Here is a 19351-nt window from a genome sequence, read left to right on the forward strand (position 1 = left end):
ATAAAAAAGATAGCAAATATGAAAAGCATACAATATTTATATCCGCAAATTGTGATAATAATATTTTGTGATTACTTTATACTATATCAAAAGTAAAGAGAAAACAACTAAGTTTAGCAAATAAAATAAATATCCCAGAATTCACAAAGAAAAATAAATAATGAACTAAAGAAATATTCTGTAATATCTGTAATATAGGTACAATAACTCACATTTAATAAAAACCTACTAATAAAGTTTAACAATGGTACACAAAACTAATTTGTACTAATCTAAAACTAAATTTAAAATGTTTTAAGCTGTTTTAAATATGACAAATTGCAAATTTGTTGGATTTTTAAAAACGTTTTTAAATTGAACCAGGTCTTCTACCGAGTTGTACTAGCAATATTCCACCTTATTTTTTACATTCGCAATTTATTAATTTCTATTTATTGTGTTTTCTATATTTAGCATTAAAATGCGTTTTATTTTTTTGCATCAAATCGATTGCTTGAGCCCATTATATATATATATGTGTATATATATAAATTTATACAACAAATGAATTGAATATCTTTTAGTGTCCCATGCAAAGCATATCAAAACATAATTCTTTGATATGGTTGTGGGAAAGCCTTAGATCTCGCTGGCTATAAAAGCTACATAATTGTTTAGTTTTATATCAATTTTGCCATTTTGCCAAGTTTTGAAGCGCTCAAAAGTTACATTTCAAAATCAAATGCTCGTTTGCAAGTCGGTTTCCAATCCCTTCTATTTTCCCGGCTGCTCGAACTGCAAGGTTTTCCGCTTTGAGTGTGTGTGTGTGTGTGTCTGTGTGTCAGTGTGTGCCCTGAGCTCAATTTCCTGGGCAAGGCGTGGTTAACTTTTACGCCTCGCCGGTGGGCATTCGTGTGTGTTTGGTTAGATCGTATTTGTACATAAAGACTCTGCCGTTTGGGTCGCCCGTTGGCCATCTATGGACACAAACAAAAAGAGATAAATGGTGTGCTCGGATTTCTCAGAGAGATCTACTCACTGCTTGGTCGCCGTCAGTCGTTGCTCGGGTTCGATGTCCTTGTGCAGGCGCAGTATGTGTTTCTTGAGGCCCTCGCTGCGAACGCACGCCTTGGGGCAGTGTGGACACTTGAAGGGCTTCTCGCCCGTATGCTCTAGGATGTGCGCTTTGAGATCTCTGTTTTGGGCAAAGGGTTTCGGGCAATAGGGACACTTAAAGGGTCGCTCACCCGTATGACCGCGTATATGCCGCTGCAGATTATCATTGGTGGCAAATGCCTTCGGGCAGTGTGGACAATTTAAGGTGCGCTCGCTCGAGTGCCGGCGTATATGCTTCTGCAGATTGTCGTTGGTGGCAAATGCCTTGGGACAATGCGGACAGATGAGGTTGCGTTCGCTCGAGTGCCGGCGTATGTGCTTCTGTAGATTATCCTTTGTGGCAAAGGCCTTGGGGCAGTGTGGACAGTTGAAGTTGCGCTCGCTCGAATGCCTGCGTATGTGCTTCTGCAGATTATCATTGGTCGCAAACGACTTGGGGCAGTTGGGGCACAAAAACGGGCGCTCGCGATCTCCGGAGTGGGTGCGCGTCAGATGCACCTTCAGATTGCTGCTGGTGGCAAAATCCTTGGGGCAGTGTGCGCACTTGAAAGGCTTCTCGCTGGCCGACCCGCTGTACGGCGTTTTGCCACCGTGCTGGAATCTGTGGAGCACAAGAGCATACAGCATAATTATGGATTCGATTATTATGAAAATGACGGACGTACTTTTTTTGGCCCTGCTTCTCTGGTTGTCGGTCCTTGCCGTCCAGGGTGACACTGGGGCTGCTTTGCCACACAAAGCTCATGTCCTGCTCGATCTTAACCAGACCCAGGTCCCTGTGTCGCATGGTCAGTGGCCAATCCTGGGCTTTAAACATATTGCAAATCGCCTCACAGTGCTCCTCCTTGACGCAGCCCACGTCTATCGTTTGTGCCATGTTCAATGCAGCTGGGCGCAACACCACTGCCTGCTTTTTATATTAACAACTCTCAATTGGTCAAGTGATTTGTTTTCAATAGGATTTTCTGTATTTTATTGTAATTTTTATAGCGTAAACAGCAAAAAGCTGAAAAATTCCGATGAATTTTTTGCTCGATATATCGACTAGCTGTCAGCGCAATTGTGATGTGTGCACAGCTGTGTGCCAAACAGGTTGGCAGCGCCGTGCATGTCAGCAGCGTTGCCACACTGTCCGAATAGCTAATTCGGCAATTTTCAATTGTTTTGGCGCCATTTTTAAACTTAAAATGTGAGCACACAAATTATGTATAATTTTATTTTGCTATATGTAGTAAAGTACTTGGGTTTTGTTTCGTTTTTTAATTTTATTTACTCATTAATGCAACAAAAAAGAATTTACTAAAAATTTTCCATTGATATAAATCTCAAAAAAAGAAGCTTAAAAATGTAAAACAAGAATATGCCTGGAATTTGTTTTTGTTATTGTTGCTGCTATGACTAAAATTTCACTAAAGGAGATATATGTATATGTTTTTTAGTTTTTTTTTTTGTTTTTGTTTTCAATACTTTTTACACATCCTTACAGAGGCGTGGCAATTGTTATATAACAAATAAATTATTTACGTAGCTTGCTGAGGTTTTTTTTTTCTCGCATTTTTACAAATTTGCATGTTGCTGAAATTTAATGTAACAACTTAAAAAAAAGAGGATTGATTTCTATATTTGTAAAATTAAAAAGTATGCTGCTGGCATAATGGAGTACTTGGACTGGAGAACAAATTTAAATGGCATTAATAACATAGTACATAAATACAAACTAAATACAACTGACAAATTAACCATATGCTTTACAAGAATCTATAAAATTATAATGTTAATATTATTGTAATTATTAACTTATAGCAATAGAAAAGCCGGAAGCTATGTATAACAACAATTACGGGTGTACGATTTGAACTTTTGTGAAAATTTCGGTTTTTTTTTTTTTAAATTTTTCTGGTTTTTTATATTATAATTCTTTCTTTTTTTTGGGCTGATTTTGTTTATAGGTGCGCGTTGTTATTTCGTTTCTCTTCATATAAATATATACAATACATTTAAAACTTGAAGGCGCCTAAGCTCTAAAAATTAACTCTTCTTCATCTCCTCATTCTTGTTGTTGTTGTTGTAGTTGGTCTCGGGACGAGAATTTCGCATAAGGCTAGCAGCTTAGGTTGTTGCAATCACAAGTTCTTCTAGCTTAACAATCCGTTCGCATTTTAATCCAACAAAATCTGGAAGGTAACCGAACCCTTGCGATCGCGTAAGCTGCCGCTGTAGATGATATTCTTGGCCCAGGCGCGGCACTCCACGTCCAACATCTTGCCCTTGGGCGGGGCGTGCAATTGGACGGCAACAAGCGGACTCAAATAGCCGGGCTGATTCAGATAGGGATAGTAATAGGAGGGAAAGCCCTGGCTGGGATAATAGCTAATGTTATGGAACTGCTCCTTATCCTTGCTCAAGTGACCGTTGCAGGAGACCCAGATTTGTTGGCGCTGTGTAACGAAATACATGGTATATTTAGATATATGCTAGCTGCTATAAGGCGGCGTCATCATTTAGAGGTAAATGCCTAACAAACCTCTTCGGCACTCGTAGCATTGATGAGCTCCTGCAGATCGGCGGGCATGCCATTGATGGCCGACTCATAGAAATCGGGCACCCAGCCAAATATTTTGTTGAGCTTGAGAAAGATGCAGGGCTCGCCAGTCTTATAGCCATATCCATTTGCCGCTGTGCAGGGTCCAAAGTTATCAATATTAACGACACAGACCTCGTTGTCATTGTGGTTTTGCTTGAAATCGCAGTGCTTCATCTTGCGACCCTCGGTGTGATTGTAATCTGTAGCATATTGTATTAAATATATACATATAGTATTATTCCTACTTGCCAAAAGGCAGCGCTTCTACGTACCCTTTAAAAATTCATCGACCAAACTAATATAGTATTCATATTCGGCGGGCTTCTTTCTATCGTATTCAATAACCGAACCGCGTTCGGTTTGTTCGCTTAGCGGTCGGAAACCCAATCCGGGATTGGTGCCAATCAGAGACTCATCCAGCTTCCATTTAGGCTGATGATTATCCACAGTCGAGAGCATGACCTGCATGCAAATGGTGAACAGTATGCCAAGCACGATATAGAATATGGCATAAAATAAGAAGAGTTGACCTGAAAAAATCCAAAAAGTTATTGTTGAAAAACTGCCAATTTATTTAGGTCGTTACTACTAATAATTATGCTGTGGGGTATACCAATTTATATATATATAGAAGAGTTTGTCAAAAGTGAGCTTTAAGACTAGGTTTTGGTTATACGATCAGCTACTTGCCAAAATAACAACAGCAGCAGTCTATAGTTAGTAGCAAGAGCCTGAGCGTCGGACAGACTAACAAGAAGTCGCTGGTTCATAGAAAATAAACCGATCTCTCAAATAATCAAGCTAATTGAAAACCTCAATTATCGATATTTATCGATTTTCAATATCTCGCCCACTTGTTTAAATTTGCCTGAGCGTCGAACTGATTAGCAAGAAGTCGCTGGTTCAAATTCGTTCAATTATCTTTTAAAATGCATAGAAAATAATCCACTCTCAATTAATCAAATTAATTGAAAACCTTAATTATCGATAACAATTTTAAGCAATTAAAATCGATATATCGCCCGCTTACATCAAATTTGTTTTGACACATTTTGTTGCCTTTGTTTTTGTTGTTATAATGGGAAGGGGGAAATTGAAAACCAATAGAAACCGCAGCAAATGCAATAATTACAATAAAACCAACAAACAGAAAGGAAGTAAAAACAAACAGCGGCAACTACTGTGCACTGCCTGGCTAGTATATAGGTGTATATAGCTGCTATTTGTATATAGCTAGGTATTGTACGAGTGTGTTTACGAGTTTACGAGCATTTCAATGCCAATGGCATTGACGGGCGTCAGCTAGAATCCAGCATTTGGCCCCTTTTGAATGGGACCCAGCCCCGTTTCATTAGGGGCCAGTTGCATAAATAACGCAACGTCGACAAACCCAAAAGTGGCTACGGGCTCGCGGCTCGCGGCTCGCGGCTTGCGGCTCGAATTTCCAAAACAAATTAATCGTTTGATTGAATATCGAATACAATGCACGAATCGACGATGACGGGTACAGTAGGCCACAAAAAGCAAACAACAAAAGCGTAAAGTGAAAATCGAAAATCTATCAATAAATAATCAATGTCAGCCAGCGACTTTTCATGCTCGCTATTTAAGTTTTTCTTTGTACAGGTTTATCAAAATTTAATACCCTGTAGCCAATAAAAATGGCGTAAGGAACAAACAGGGTATGCTGTGCTTGAGCCAATGTTTGTAACAGGCAGGGAAGCTTCTGCGAATTTTCGTTGCTAAAATTAATAAATCTCGATGATTTTGATTTCTAGAGCATAAATTCGCAATTTCTTAAGGCCAATATGTCAGCTAATTTATCGTTTGGCTTTCATAACCTTAATTTTTATATATTTTTACTGCTCATTTTAAACTAAACAAAAAAGTTTCAGGGATTTACAATTTTAACATTTTTTTTTTTAATTTTTTACAATTTTATATATTTAAGACATATATTTGAGATTAAACTGAAGCACAATTTGCAGTTGGGATTTTTGTATAGAAGGGAAAAGCAGTACAAGTCAAAAGGCCACTCTGTGCACAGGGTATCTGCTAGTCTGGCAGCCTTGCCTGTTAGACACAGCGACCGGTTGCTGTTACCAGGCGCCCCTCTCCGAGGAAAATGATTTGCGTTCAAGTACAAGGAAATATGTTTGGCAATGACCACACGCTGGCGCTGCCCCCCGGGCATTTGGGCCCAGACGCCAACGCCGGGCTATCGCCGGGCTATGACGCCAACCAACCAGTCCGTCTTCCGTCCGTCCGTCCGCCCGCCTGCCCGCCCTTACGTTCAGTTGTCCAGACAGAACTTGCCAAGGTGGGCGCCTGCGGCGCATGTGTTACCAATATCAAGGCGTGTGTACTACGATTACAGGCCAGTCAACATTCTTATGTCTTCAGCTATGTGAAATTACAGACGCACAACAACACAAACATACTACACACACACACACACACACACTTAGATATTAAAACTTTGCCCTGTCTCCGCGCGTAATCGATAAATTTGCCTCTAGCCACTTGCATATGACTCGAACAATTACTTAGTTCAACATGATGGATAGCCCACTGTACATGCCATATCATATCATATATATACACACACATATACATATATATGCTGTATAGCATATATATAACCTTTCTATAACCCGCCTAGATCCTTGTTGTCTAAATCAAACCAAATGATTGTCATTTCTCATTTGCTAGTTTTCCCATTTTCTACGCACATTTGCATAAATTCGATTGTAAATTGAGGCCTGTGAAAAATGTCGCGTCCAATTAGTTTTACGTCTGGCAGTTTAGGCCATTAAGTTCCCGTGGAGCTGCAGTTGGGACAAGTTCAAAAGGTTACGATGAGAGGCCAAGGACTTTATTGAAAGTTCAATGCCAAAATCCTTTGAATACTTGATTTAAAAGTCAATTATAAAACTAAATAGCTGGCATAAATAATAGCTGAACGAAAAACTATTGTGAATTCAAGGTTTCTTGCGCTGTTAAGCGGAGAAGTCGTTGGTTCAAACCCGCAAATTTTATATGAATGATCTAATCTGAATGTTAGCTAAAGGCCTTGGTATTTGGAAGGTTGGACTGAATTTGTAAACTATATTCTATATGAAGGACTTAAATAGAAAAAATATATACAAATAGCTATAAAACAGAGCCCTGCAAAGGATATTCAAGAAAAAGTATTTAATACATTTTTTAACTATTTATAAAACAGAAAGGCCGCACAAAGCTAGCATTAAATAGTTTCGAGAAATTCAGAATTGATTTTTCCTTTTCCTCCAACACATTAAAGTATCTCATCTAGCAATCCCTCTACTTATCTCTAGCAATAAGTAAAAGTATCTACAAATCTCTCTAAAAGTGAGCTTCTCTCTAAGTTCCTTGGCCACAATTTGCCTGCAAGTGTATTAAAAAGTGCGCACTACGAGAAAACATTTTTCTTGATTTTTTCATGCCACCCTAATTCTCAGTTTGAAGTAGGGTAGCTGAACTCTTTGGTGCCTGTCAAAATGGCACAGCGAACTCGTAATAAATGTTCAAGTGTTGTTTTTTTTTTGCTGGTTTCATGTTTTTGGCATCTATTTTCGTACTTGAGAGAGCGTGAATGTATCTATAATATATATTTCAAGGCAAGATGCCAGGCAAATGCCAAATGTTCAGACCGAACGATGAGTGGCATTATAGAATCGGGCCAAAGCAGATCTATATACGATATTTGTAATCATCTTGCGTATGCGAATCCAAGTTGAAAAGCAAAGCAAATAGATTTATGCGAAGCAAAAGTGAAAGACACAGCGTGAAATACTGCAGACATCAGCAGCTCTTGACTTAAATATACTCTACTTTTTGCCAACATTTGGCCTGTTGAATGACAGCTCAGCCAACAGCTAAATGATCTATGAATTATATTTTTATTTTGCAAAATGCTTGGAAAATTTTATGAATTAATTTGTATACCAACTTAATTTTGAAGAGGTTCCAACTAATTTTGAGAAAACTTCCTGTAGAGCCATATGATATAGTAGCTCGATGTTGACAAGGTTCTGCACATATGTAGGAAGCAGAGTAAAACGTAGAAGTGTCAAGTGTGTTTAAGGTATCTTGATAAACCAAAAGGCTTTCAATACAAGAATCTACTTTAGGACCCATCGTTCCTATGGCAACTATATATTGTGGTCCGATCCGGCCGATTACATTATATGTACTGCCTCCAATAGAAAGACGGACCTAACACAAATTTCAAGACGATAAAACTGAGAGACAAGTTCGCATAGAAACAGGCAGGCGGTGATATGGATAGACAGACAAAAGTTAGACATGGATATATCAACTCGACTGTTGATGCTGATCTAGAATATATATACCGTTTGGAGTAGAAGATATCTCCTTCTGTGCGTTACACATTTAATGACAAAATTATAATACACTTTAGAAGAGCATAAGAAATATTAAAACTTGCATAAGTTTGGTCTAGATTCGTTTTTTGATAGATTTCTCTGAATAACATTATTTTATAGTCGATTCTGCTATATGTATATATAATCTGCAAGAAGTACCAACAGCTGCAGCAAGTTTCATCAAGATATCTTTAAGATACATTGAGTTCATATGGGCAGTTTCTTACCATATACGAGATACAAATACTTTTAATGTCCACAAATTGCAATTCCTTCAAAATTATAATGCCATCCCTCTCTCTTCCTCTCTCTTCCTCTCACTTCCTCTCTCTTCCTCTCTCTCTCTCTCTCTCTCTCTCCTTCTCTCTCCTGACGTAAGCAAATTTGTATTCAATTAACTTTGGTTAATTTGATTTTATTTGTTTAAATATTCTATTTCAACTTTTTTCAAGAAATGTTTAGAAAAACAATGAAAATGTTTCCCCCAAAGCCACATAAGTCACGTATTTTGTATACCAATAAACTGTGTGTGTGTGTGTGTGTGTGTGCGTGTGGCACATGTAGGGCTTGCAACCCTTGCCGCGCCCCCCGCAAATCCATTTATATACCCTGGGCCAGCTGTCGACAGGAGCCTGTTTTGCATTTATATAAAAGTTGAGCACGAGTTGTGTGTAAACACAATTCATCTGGAACTTTGTTTATGGGGCACATGCACTGACCAAGGCAACATAGGGAGAGCGCGGAGGCGGGAGGGCAGGTGATTTGGTAGAAGGGCGCCGCATTGTGCAACCAGACGCGACTCAATGACCAAGTTTCAATAATAACACTCCAGCTCTGGGCCCTGACGTTGCGGTAAACAAACTTAAAGAGCCCGTGACCTATATAAGAATGCGGGTGCACACACCCAGCCCAACCCGACCCAGCCCAAACCAACCCCACACGACCGACCGACCGACCGACCGACCGACGAATCCCCAGCCCCAGTTGCGGCTCCTCGGACCAGCTTGGGCTGGCGTCCACGTTCGTGTCTGCAGCCCCCAAAGCTCCCTTCCCAACGAAGGCCAAATAAAGTTAATAATTTAGCTGACCGCTGAACGCACATATGCTGCAAAAGTACAGTAAAGCCTCTCTAGTGATAACAATTACAAAAAATTAATTCAATATTAGGTCTTTATGAGCTTGTTTCAGCATTTATTTTAGAACTGTGTCGAAAGTTTAAACTCAAATAACATTCAATTAAAAACTAAGAAAGAAGCTTAAGACTTCATATAAAGTATTCTCAAAAGCAGCTGTCGGTTATTTGTGCGAGTTTTCACTGTACTCGTTTGCGGGTTCTCTTTCTCAGTGTTAACTTTGGCTAGTTGTGCGATTTCACACCATTTGTGGTAAAAGTCCCAATTGTTTACCGCACGGTCAGCCGCATAATTGTGGGAGGTTTGTTTAAGGACCGCAAATGGGCGAACAATTCATTTGCTTAATGGCATTGTGATAGATGCCATATTCAGCTGACTACGATTTAGATCTAGTTCAAATGAACTGTTAATGAAAGAACTTGCTAAACTTAAATTGGGCGTGGCAATATAGTTCTTTTTTAATTGCTAGCGAAAGTATTTTTTAAAGTCTCCTGCTAGGGCTGCCAGACACTGGCAATTAATCGGTTATTTTACTGACGGTTCGAACCGGCAACCTCCTTTAAGGTTCGTTGCGTGCAGCTGGTTTTACACATCCATAACTCCAATAACATTTATTTTAAGTCCTTTAGATAAAAGTATACAAAGGGCTTATAAGTTCTTGAAGGAATATAGAAATGGGAACAAGTAATGAAGTCATTTCCTGTCAGCTTCTTTAACATATACCATAAAGAGCGCTTAGTTCCTGGTAGATCCAGTATAATATTCCCCTCTACGACAATGAGAGGGGATAAGATTTTAAAGGTTTTAACAAAAGATTCTTGGATCACATCTTTAGATGATTTTAACCATTTCTATAAGCAACAATCTTTTTCTTAGAATAATCTTTCCCCAATGAAATACATGGCTCTGTCCGTTGAAAGCTGGATGACAACAGGTTCTCAGAGCCGCTTAACGCAGCTTGAGCCTGGACTTTCATCCGTGCCGGCCCCAAGTTGTGTTGGGAATTCCTGGAACCATGACTCCGTCTGAGTAACTTGTCTGGTAGCAAAAGCCCGTTGAGACTTATAATTGTGCCTTCAGGTAGCTTTTGCTCCTTAAGCCGACTTAGCTGCAATTGGCCTCAATTGGCGAAAGCAGAGCCAACCTTTGACCCTAGAGCCGCCCCTCAAAGGCGACACACTTGAGTTCACTTGATTTATGTGCCTCAAGCACGACGACGACGACGACGATGACGTTTTTTCAGGCGCAACAATTATAAGGCGCGAGTCGAATCCCTCGTCAACCCGGCCCCTTCGCTGCCTGTTGCACCTAGAAGGCGTAGCAACAATTTGCCCGGTCTATGTCATCATTATACTCATTAGAGCAGCCACCTCCTACGCTCCTCCGCTCCTTGTCTGCTCCGCCCACACTGGCCACAATGATAAGAGAAACATTTATGCGCAGTCAAGGAGGCGGCTTGGGTGATGCCACCCTCGAGGCGTCGCAGCGGCGCCTACTTTGTTATATAGCATCCACACCCGCAAACTAACTAACCGTCCTGCGCCCCCCCTTCACATCCCAGCTGGTAATCCAAATCCTTCGTGTGTTTAGTTTGTCTGTTTGTTTGTCCGACACACCCTTTGTCCATGCGTCATCGTCATCGTTTGTTGCCATTTGTAAGTACATGCTCCGGCGACTCCCTACCTATTCCCACTCCACCCATCTCCTCGCTCCTCTCTCCTTCATATATACAGCAATATATATGCCTATAGCATACTTTGCGGCATTTTAAGTGAATTAATTTCACATATTTATCCTGCACCCTGCACCCTCCCCCTGATTAGATCTTGGTTCAGCTTTCCGCTTGATTGGCTAAACGTATTGTAAATATTTCGGCCAACTTTGACCAAGTTTTCTATTCCATTTTTGGGGGCCACATTTGCTTTGCAAAAGTTCTTCTTTTTATTGCATATAAAATTGGGCAGTTAATTAAGTTTCTGCTAAGAGTTTTTCAATTGCATTTTATGCTTTATTAAAGTCTGCTTAACACAAAAATAGATTAAAAAATAGTTGACCAGCATATTAAGCCGAATAGGAATTATAGGAATTTTGGGATTATGTTTGGCAAGTTTGCAGTTTTTGTTTATTGTTTCAAATGCATAATATATTAAAATAAATTTATGCATACAATAAAAATTAGAATAAAAATAATAAAGATTATAATTAAATAAAATTATTCGAGTACTCAAAAATATTTAAATTTAATAAGTTGAGTTTAATATTTGTGAGAAATACAAAAAAAAAATGCAAAAAAACACCCTAGTAATCGATGGACTTTACTTTATGTGAATACAGTTTTTAACAAAGAGCAATTTTTCGTTTGAATAATAATAAAATACCGGGTTTTCAGTCTAATTTTCAATATCGTTTTTAAATCGTTCAATCTTAAGTTCTTTTTTTTTTAAAAAAGAACAAAGAAAAAATGTTCAAGACTTTTTAATTTTCAATATTTTTGGCTAACTTTTGCAAATAATTTTTTAGCAATGAACTTATTTTAAGTTAGTCGATTTGAAATATTTGTAGCCTTAGTTTTTGCGATAAAAATTTTAATCGCTTTGAAATTTTCATATCTTTCGGGCTCATATCGTTTTCGCTTTAGTTTTTACAAATATATTTTTTAACAAGAACCGGTTATTAAAAATTTTAATTTTTTTATATTTTTAACTTTAGTTTTTGCGAACAAGATTCTTAGCATCAAAAAAGTGCTCAAAAGTGTTCTCAATATTAATTTTTATTATGGCAAAACTGGAAAAAATGTGAAAATTTAATTGAATATTTTGACAGCATTTTTCACAAGCGCAAATGTTTTCATTAATGTCGATCAAATTTGAATTCTTCTTTGAAAATTACTGTGCTTAAAAAATGGCTATGAATATTTGATTTGATCGCAAATCACAAAGCCTCGGTTTCAGAATCGATTTTATTTTGATAAATATATAATATTTGTATCTGGGTTGAATAAACTTCTAATGAGGATGTGTTATATGATCTATTTGAATCTAACGGACATCTATATATATACATTTATGTATTTATGTAAATTCGCAATTTGTATTAAAAGAATTTTTAAATTAATTTACATACTAGGAACTTAATGTTTTGGCATTTTAATTGCAGCTGAAGAGCTCTTTGTTTATATTTAAAACTAAATGTTGGAAATTTTTGCAGATTCAATTTGTTTATAAAGCAGATATCATGCGGGGGCAAAAAATATGAGAATACTTTGCCAACAATTAGCAGTATTTCCTGTGAATTAATTAAATGGAAAAAAATGCTAGTTAAAAATGTTAACTGGGTCGCATATGCTGCGTGTTGCATGTGTATTAAATGCAACAATTTGTTGCATCTCTCAAAATCTAAATTCGCGATGATGAGGGGAAATGCGGTTGAGAGGAGGGGGCGGCGGTTGCATTTAAATCCAGGGGCGGGAATGACCCTCTATGCCGCGAATTGGCAATTAGCAGCTGAAACTGGTTTTGGCTAGAACTTGAATTGACATACAGGTGCCCGCAACTGTTGTTGTTGTTGTTGTTGCTCTTGTTGTTGTTGTTCTAGGGTTGAACAACAACAACAAATACAAAAACTTCTGAATCAGAGTACAAATACAAAATGCTGGCAACAGCATTTGTAATGAAAGCATTTCCAGACACATCAAAAAGACGTTGAACCGGTTTCATTTCATTTATCACGGCCTGTATAAAAATTAAAAGTTAAAAAAACAAAACAAACAACAACAAAAATTGTAGCATTTGTTAACTATTTTTTTTTAGCTGGAACTGAGTCGAAATTAACGCCGAATCGGCATCGTGCATCGAGCGTGTCTATGCTTTGTTATTGTTGTTATTTGTTTTAATCATGGCATAGATATCGCAGAACAGATACATTCTAATGAGTTCCATGAATTGATCTTGGGCCTTTTTTTTCGCTTTATTTATTTTTTACTTGACATTCGTTCATTTTGCAATACTAATTGTTTTTAATATAATTAATGTGCGCAAAATGGTCGAGAAAATTATTTTTTTGTAGACCTTTTAATGGGGTTTCATTTTAGACAATTTAATAATTCTCTTGGAAAGAGTTTTAGAAATTCCAAACAATTTTGAATTTCCGAGCAATGCCTGGATATCTAGACTGTAATAGATTTATTTGTATCTGAACTATGTCTGACTATAAGTACCTACATCTGTATCTGTATCTGTATCTGTATCTGTATCTGTATCTGTATCTGTATCTGTATCTGTATCTGTATCTGTATCTGTATCTGTATCTGTATCTGTATCTGTATCTGTATCTGTATCTGTATCTGTATCTGTATCTGTATCTGTATCTGTATCTGTATCTGTATCTGTATCTGTATCTGTATCTGTATCTGTATCTGTATCTGTATCTGTATCTGTATCTGTATCTGTATCTGTATCTGTATCTGTATCTGTATCTGTATCTGTATCTGTATCTGTATCTGTATCTGTATCTGTATCTGTATCTGTATCTGTATCTGTATCTGTATCTGTATCTGTATCTGTATCTGTATCTGTATCTGTATCTGTATCTGTATCTGTATCTGTATCTGTATCTGTATCTGTATCTGTATCTGTATCTGTATCTGTATCTGTATCTGTATCTGTATCTGTATCTGTATCTGTATCTGTATCTGTATCTGTATCTGTATCTGTATCTGTATCTGTATCTGTATCTGTATCTGTATCTGTATCTGTATCTGTATCTGTATCTGTATCTGTATCTGTATCTGTATCTGTATCTGTAAGCCTGACCTCTAATATGTATTTTATTAAACCGCCCAATAAGCGTGCTTGTTTTCGACTAAATTGAACTTTGATTGGGCTAAGGAATTTTTTAGTATTTTGGCCTAACCTCGAAAAAAAAGTCGAAAATTTAATGCACATGTCAATGATTATTATTTTTATAGTTGGCAAACCTATAGCTGAAGCCATGAAATAGATTAAATGATAGATACAGATGGCGGGAATAGAGCCAACTAAACTAAATGGGCCCCGCCCATTTATATATATTCCCTCTCTATATATACGGGTAAATACCATGCCATTTGTGTTTTCGTATACCACACGGGTGCATTAAATATGCCACAGACGACAGGTGTGTCTGCGGAAGGGTTCAGCTGGGGTTCCAAGGGCAGGACCCTTGTGTATTTGTTGGCTTAGTTGGCTTAGGCAAGGCCAAATGGCCAACAGACAGGCCATAATAATGAGGATCATGAAAACTTGGCCATAAAAGAAAAAAAAATACTGTCTAGTTTAACAAGAAATTTGTTGGGCTTTTTACGGAGCTTACGAGCACAAAATAATGCAAACTAATTTAGGCATTAATTTAGAACACATTTAATGCAAATAAGTTAGGTATTACGTGCGGGTGTTACGCTCTAAATTCCTAAACAAATAAACAAAAATACTTTGTCAATTATCTAATAATTATTTTGTGTTATTAAACATATATTTGATAACTTTTTTTATTTTAGTATATTTTATTTTATATATATGTTTTTTCATGCGTGGAAATGTGTAAAAAAAATTGCCTTGCTGCGGCCAAAATTAAGATAAAGTGTGAGAGAGAGAGAGAGAGAGGGGAAGAGCGAAAGAAGAGAGAGTAAGCATGAGAGCGGGCGAAACCTTGAATTTGTTTGCAGAACTTATTACAAAACGAATATGATGATATATTAACCGTTGCTGAGACCCCGACTCTTTTACGATCTATATTTTGTTTTGCTCTCTATATGCCCCTCTCTCTCTCTCTCTCTCTCAGTGGCTCTCTTTTTCTCGCTCCCTCCTTAGCTATACATAGAAACGTGCGTCCGTGTTTGTTGGCATACAATTTTTATCTTTTTTTTTTTTTGGCTTGAAAAAAAAATGGTTTTTGCTTTTGTGAGCACCCAAAATGAAATTTTAATGTTGCTCGACTTTTTTATATATGTACATAAATCTATATAAAATTGCCCAATCGTCTGTACATAACTAGAATATATGTAATTATGTATTTAATTTATTTTTTGAGCCTTGGAAGTTGGCAACACAAAACTCTCAAAAATAAATATATATTTCGTGAATAATGTATTTTCGAGGCATGGTTAGTCATGTAGTTATTTTCAATGGAAGTACACTTGGAGAAAAATGCTGTTCAAATTTCTAGAATAGCCAGAAAATAAATCAAATGTTGTAATTACAATTTATTTTAGAATATTGTTTAATCAAGATAAAACATTCAAAATAGACTTAAATAATTAAGATTTCTTAATTTACTAATTCAGAATTTTGGTAGTTTTTTGTATTTTGGTATTTTTTGTATTTTGGTATTTTAAAGGTTAAACAAATTGATACTGTTTTGAAGAATTTTACAACATAAAATAGTTTTTTTTTCTTTTAATTTATTTTCGGGTATTTCCAAATAATAATTTATTTGTATATACATAAGTAGTAATAATTTGTAAGCGTAAGCTTTTCAGTTTTGAAAAGGTGTCATTTAAAAACCTTACAATTTCTTAACCACAATCTATTTCAAGCAAAATTTCTAGAAAAATAATTAAATGTCGTATACTAATTACGCGGTTAGCAACTGTTGAACAGCGTCATAAAATAAAGCGAGATTTACATAAAATTTAACACATTTAAAAATAATATTCATGTGTGTGTGTGTGTGTGTGTGCCTGTATACATATTGACAATTTATAGTGAATTTAGATGCTTAGTCTAATCAATTTGCCAGCACATGCATATTTGTATCCAGCCTTTCCACTTTTATCTCCTCATAAAAGATTTTACATATGGCAATGACATCTAGAGCTTGTTTTTCATTTCACACTCAAACGGAGAGCGAACAGCAGTAGCTGATAAGCTCTTTTATTTTATTTGCTTATACTCGCACTGGTTTCCGAGTGACCGAATTGCATTTATGTACACATACATGTGCACATGCACACACACATACATGCAGACACGTTCAGCATATGTAAATATAAACATTTTACTCATTTCGTTCTTTTTGATGCCTTTTTTGTTGTTGTACCTCAAATGACTTTGCATTCGATTAATGTAGGGCTAGCTTATGCATATGCCACTCACCTACGAATTGCCATAATAAAGATAGTGTGAGAGACAGAGAGCGAGAGATTGAGAGAGAAAAGGAAGAGTGGGTTACTGCTTGAGTTTGCCCTTTGATGATAAGCTATGCAAGGAGTTAAGCTCAGCTTTCACGTTGCGAGTGTAACAAAGAGAGCGGGAGAGTCGAGTAGAGCTCGTCTGTTATTGGCTCCGCACTGTCCTTTAGAACAACTCCATGCGCAGTTAAGCTCAGCTTTGACGTTTCGAAAACTCTTTGAATTTGTGTGGCGAGAGAGAGAGAGAGAGAGAGAGAGAGCGATGCTGCACTTTCGCTGAACTCCGCTCGATCCTCCTATTTATTGGCTTACTTACCCCAACTTTTGCCAGTGCGACCAAAGATGGTGCCTTTGCTCGGATTGTAGATCATTTCCGACAAAGTTTGCTTTTCAGCCGGTTGCGGAAATTGATTTTCGTACTGATCACCTTTTCCGTTATTCTTCGACATTTTGGCGCTTTTTTTTCTGTTTTTTTTTATTATTTTATTATTTTATTATTTTACTTATTCAAACAGTTATTACAAATCGTGAGTGCACGCTGTGGATTTTATTTATAATATATATATATGTGTATATATGTGTAGGTACTTATGCACGTATTTTGATTGCGTTTGCTATTTGCTGCTCACGTGGACGGTGGACGGGGTACGTAAGAATTTGAACAATTTTCAATAATGCTTCAATACACTTTGTAAAGGTGATTCGTTTTAAAAATCAGCACGTAGCATTTGCTGTTTCTTTTCGTTAATTATTTTTTCAAGTTTTAGTTAATTTGTTATTCTAAAACTTGCCGCTACGAGAATACTCTGTAATACACACGCATACACACACACAAAAGGCACAAGCGAAACACTATTAAGGTATTGGCGACTGGTATTCGAATCTCGTTGCGTGATGCGTGCTGCGTGTTGCGCTCTCGGCGAAAGATCACCAACTGAACCACAAAATGTGGTGGCCAAACCGACATCGAAATCGACAGCGTCGACAGCGCAGTCTTCAGTTACTGCGCCGCTCAACACTCACACTTTCGTAACGTCTGCCTCTCAGTCAACACGCACACAAGCGCAACCAAAGCTAAAAGATACGAGTACGAGTATTCGCGCACAGACAGCTGTTGAACGCTTTTGAAAGCAGAAAGCTTCTTGGCGACGCTGCTCGGGCAGTGGGTGGGCGCTTTTCGAGCGTCATCGTTAGGTTCAATGTTGTTGTGTTTATTGTTGCTGTTGGTAGCGCTTCTTGTAAGGTGCGAGCAATGCTCCTGCTCTCGCTCGCTCTCGCGCTCTCTGCCCACTGCACTGTGGCTACGCAAATAGAACGGCTGATAGACTGCAGACAGTGGCCAGACAGCAACGGTTGAGGGTGAATCACAGGAGCGCTGCGGTGAAAGACTTTCTCAGCTAATAAACCATAAATAAAATATATGCACAATATAACATGTAATATTATAAATGAAAACTATCCCAACTGCGAATGAATTTCAGTGCCAACTTACTAATGCAGCCTTATAAATTCTTATAGCTAAATTGTTTTATAAACATATGTTCATTTGCTTTAATTATTGAGGCAGCGGCCCAACCCGCACAGTTTTAGCTACGCCTTGTGGCTTTTTTCTAATGCATAACTGTTGCTTTATTAATATGTATTAAAATAAAGCACAAAGCAGCAATGACGAACGCACACATATTCAACTCAATGTGCTCTCTTTGTGCACTCTCCCACTCTCTAATGCACACTAATACAGCGACAAGGACTGAGAGTACATTGGCTTTTGTATGTTCGGCTACTCGCTCTAACTCTCCCACAGCTAGATTTCTATCTTTGTTTTAATGCGTGAGTGCGTGTGTGTGTGTATTCGTTCATGGGAGCGCCAACATTATGTTTTGTGTACTGTTTTTATGTTTGTGCATCACAACACCTTTTTTTTTTTTGGGTTGCATTTTCGTGTTTTGTATACATGTGTGTAAGCTTTTGTGCTTGCTTTGCGGTGGTTTGCTGAAATAAGTGAATTTAAGGGCGAAACTGAAAAAAACGTTTCTTGTTACTGTTTTTTCATCAAGGGCTTTTGCATTAGTCATCGAGCTAAAAGCCGTTGTCAAGTGTCGCAGCAATTTTACATTATTAATTCGCATTAGCGAGCATTTCCGAGCGCAACTCGAGTTCAACTCGAGTTCAACTCGAGCGCGTTGCCATTGCAAATAAGTTCCAGCATTGACCCCCGCCCCATACCCTACACTATAGAGAAGCTGAGCACCATGGCAGTCTTTCAATCTTGTCGCCTTTGTGGGGTGTACGCTGCAGTCTTTCAATCTGTGCGCTTCATTGTTGTAATCATCATAAATTTATTAAATTATACTTGACAACGCCGCCGCTTATTCCGCCCAGTCACTGTTGTCGAGCATCTCATTAGCCGCTTAGGAATTCATCTGGGCCCAGCTAAGACATCCAGTCGTCAGTTTTATTTGGGCCTCATGCATGTACCATATAAACGTGGCCATAAACGGCCCGTTCTTATAATCTGCTGATTAGATAAAACCGAATGCGTTGGCAGAGTTGACTGAAATGGGGTATTTTGTGTGTTGGGTATTGTGTGTGGAGAGAACATATTTTAATTTCATTTATTTTGATGAATTTATAACATTTTTCTTCTCAGTACGCACTTAGGGGAGGGAATAAATAAATTTTAAATTAAAACTATTTACTTAAATGTGCTTTTTTATGCTTATTATTTTATGCTTTAATTTATTATTATTATTCTCATTAATTTTAAAAATAATAATTATTTTTATTATTTTTATTATTATTATTATTATTATTATTATTATTATTATTACTATTATTATTTTTTTTTATTATTATTATTATTATTATCATTATTATTATTATTAGTATTATTATTATTATTATTATTATTATTATTATTTTATATATGTTTATATTATTATGTAAACCAATAAATAATATTAAA

The 19351-nt window shown here is 37.2% G+C and overlaps 2 protein-coding genes across 3 annotated transcripts; both read right to left on the minus strand.

The window, feature by feature from the left end:
* Positions 1-476: 476 nt before the first annotated feature.
* On the minus strand, positions 477-2380 carry LOC115759193 (gastrula zinc finger protein xLCGF3.1-like). 2 transcript variants are annotated; one of them, XM_030700072.1, is made up of 4 exons: positions 1761-2380; positions 1227-1696; positions 1019-1151; positions 477-956 (listed from the first exon to the last, which is right to left on the minus strand). In XM_030700072.1, the coding sequence occupies exons 1-4, from the start codon at positions 1970-1972 to the stop codon at positions 869-871; spliced, it is 903 nt and encodes a 300-aa protein (XP_030555932.1). In that variant the 5' UTR covers positions 1973-2380; the 3' UTR covers positions 477-868. The 2 variants fall into 2 exon arrangements, with proteins under 2 accessions (XP_030555932.1, XP_030555931.1); XM_030700071.1 differs by having other exon boundaries at positions 1019-1696; positions 1761-2378.
* A 154-nt stretch (positions 2381-2534) lies between these two features.
* On the minus strand, positions 2535-17318 carry LOC115759195 (sodium/potassium-transporting ATPase subunit beta-1). The gene is made up of 4 exons (XM_030700075.1): positions 16703-17318; positions 3952-4209; positions 3620-3879; positions 2535-3533 (listed from the first exon to the last, which is right to left on the minus strand). Exons 1-4 carry the CDS (start codon positions 16833-16835, stop codon positions 3255-3257), a joined length of 930 nt encoding a protein of 309 aa, XP_030555935.1. The 5' UTR covers positions 16836-17318; the 3' UTR covers positions 2535-3254.
* Between the last annotated feature and the right edge of the window lie 2033 nt (positions 17319-19351).

Source organism: Drosophila novamexicana, unplaced genomic scaffold (assembly GCF_003285875.2).
Source record: "Drosophila novamexicana strain 15010-1031.04,08,12 unplaced genomic scaffold, DnovRS2.1 tig00000193-arrow-pilon, whole genome shotgun sequence".
In the NCBI taxonomy this organism is placed as follows: domain Eukaryota; kingdom Metazoa; phylum Arthropoda; class Insecta; order Diptera; family Drosophilidae; genus Drosophila; species Drosophila novamexicana.

Bases quoted from the DNA above. Each gene is read 5' to 3' on its own strand.
- LOC115759193 (XM_030700071.1), bottom strand. From the start codon at position 1,972: ATGGCACAAACGATAGACGTGGGCTGCGTCAAGGAGGAGCACTGTGAG. The intron at 1,697-1,760 runs GTACGTCCGTCA...TGTGCTCCACAG, and splicing joins GAGAAGCAGGGCCAAAAAAA to ATTCCAGCACGGTGGCAAAA. The intron at 957-1,018 runs GTGAGTAGATCT...TTGTGTCCATAG, and splicing joins CGACTGACGGCGACCAAGCA to ATGGCCAACGGGCGACCCAA.
- LOC115759195 (XM_030700075.1), bottom strand. From the start codon at position 16,835: ATGTCGAAGAATAACGGAAAAGGTGATCAGTACGAAAATCAATTTCCG. The intron at 4,210-16,702 runs GTAAGTAAGCCA...GGATTTTTTCAG, and splicing joins TCGCACTGGCAAAAGTTGGG to GTCAACTCTTCTTATTTTAT. The intron at 3,534-3,619 runs GTTTGTTAGGCA...TTCGTTACACAG, and splicing joins ATGCTACGAGTGCCGAAGAG to CGCCAACAAATCTGGGTCTC.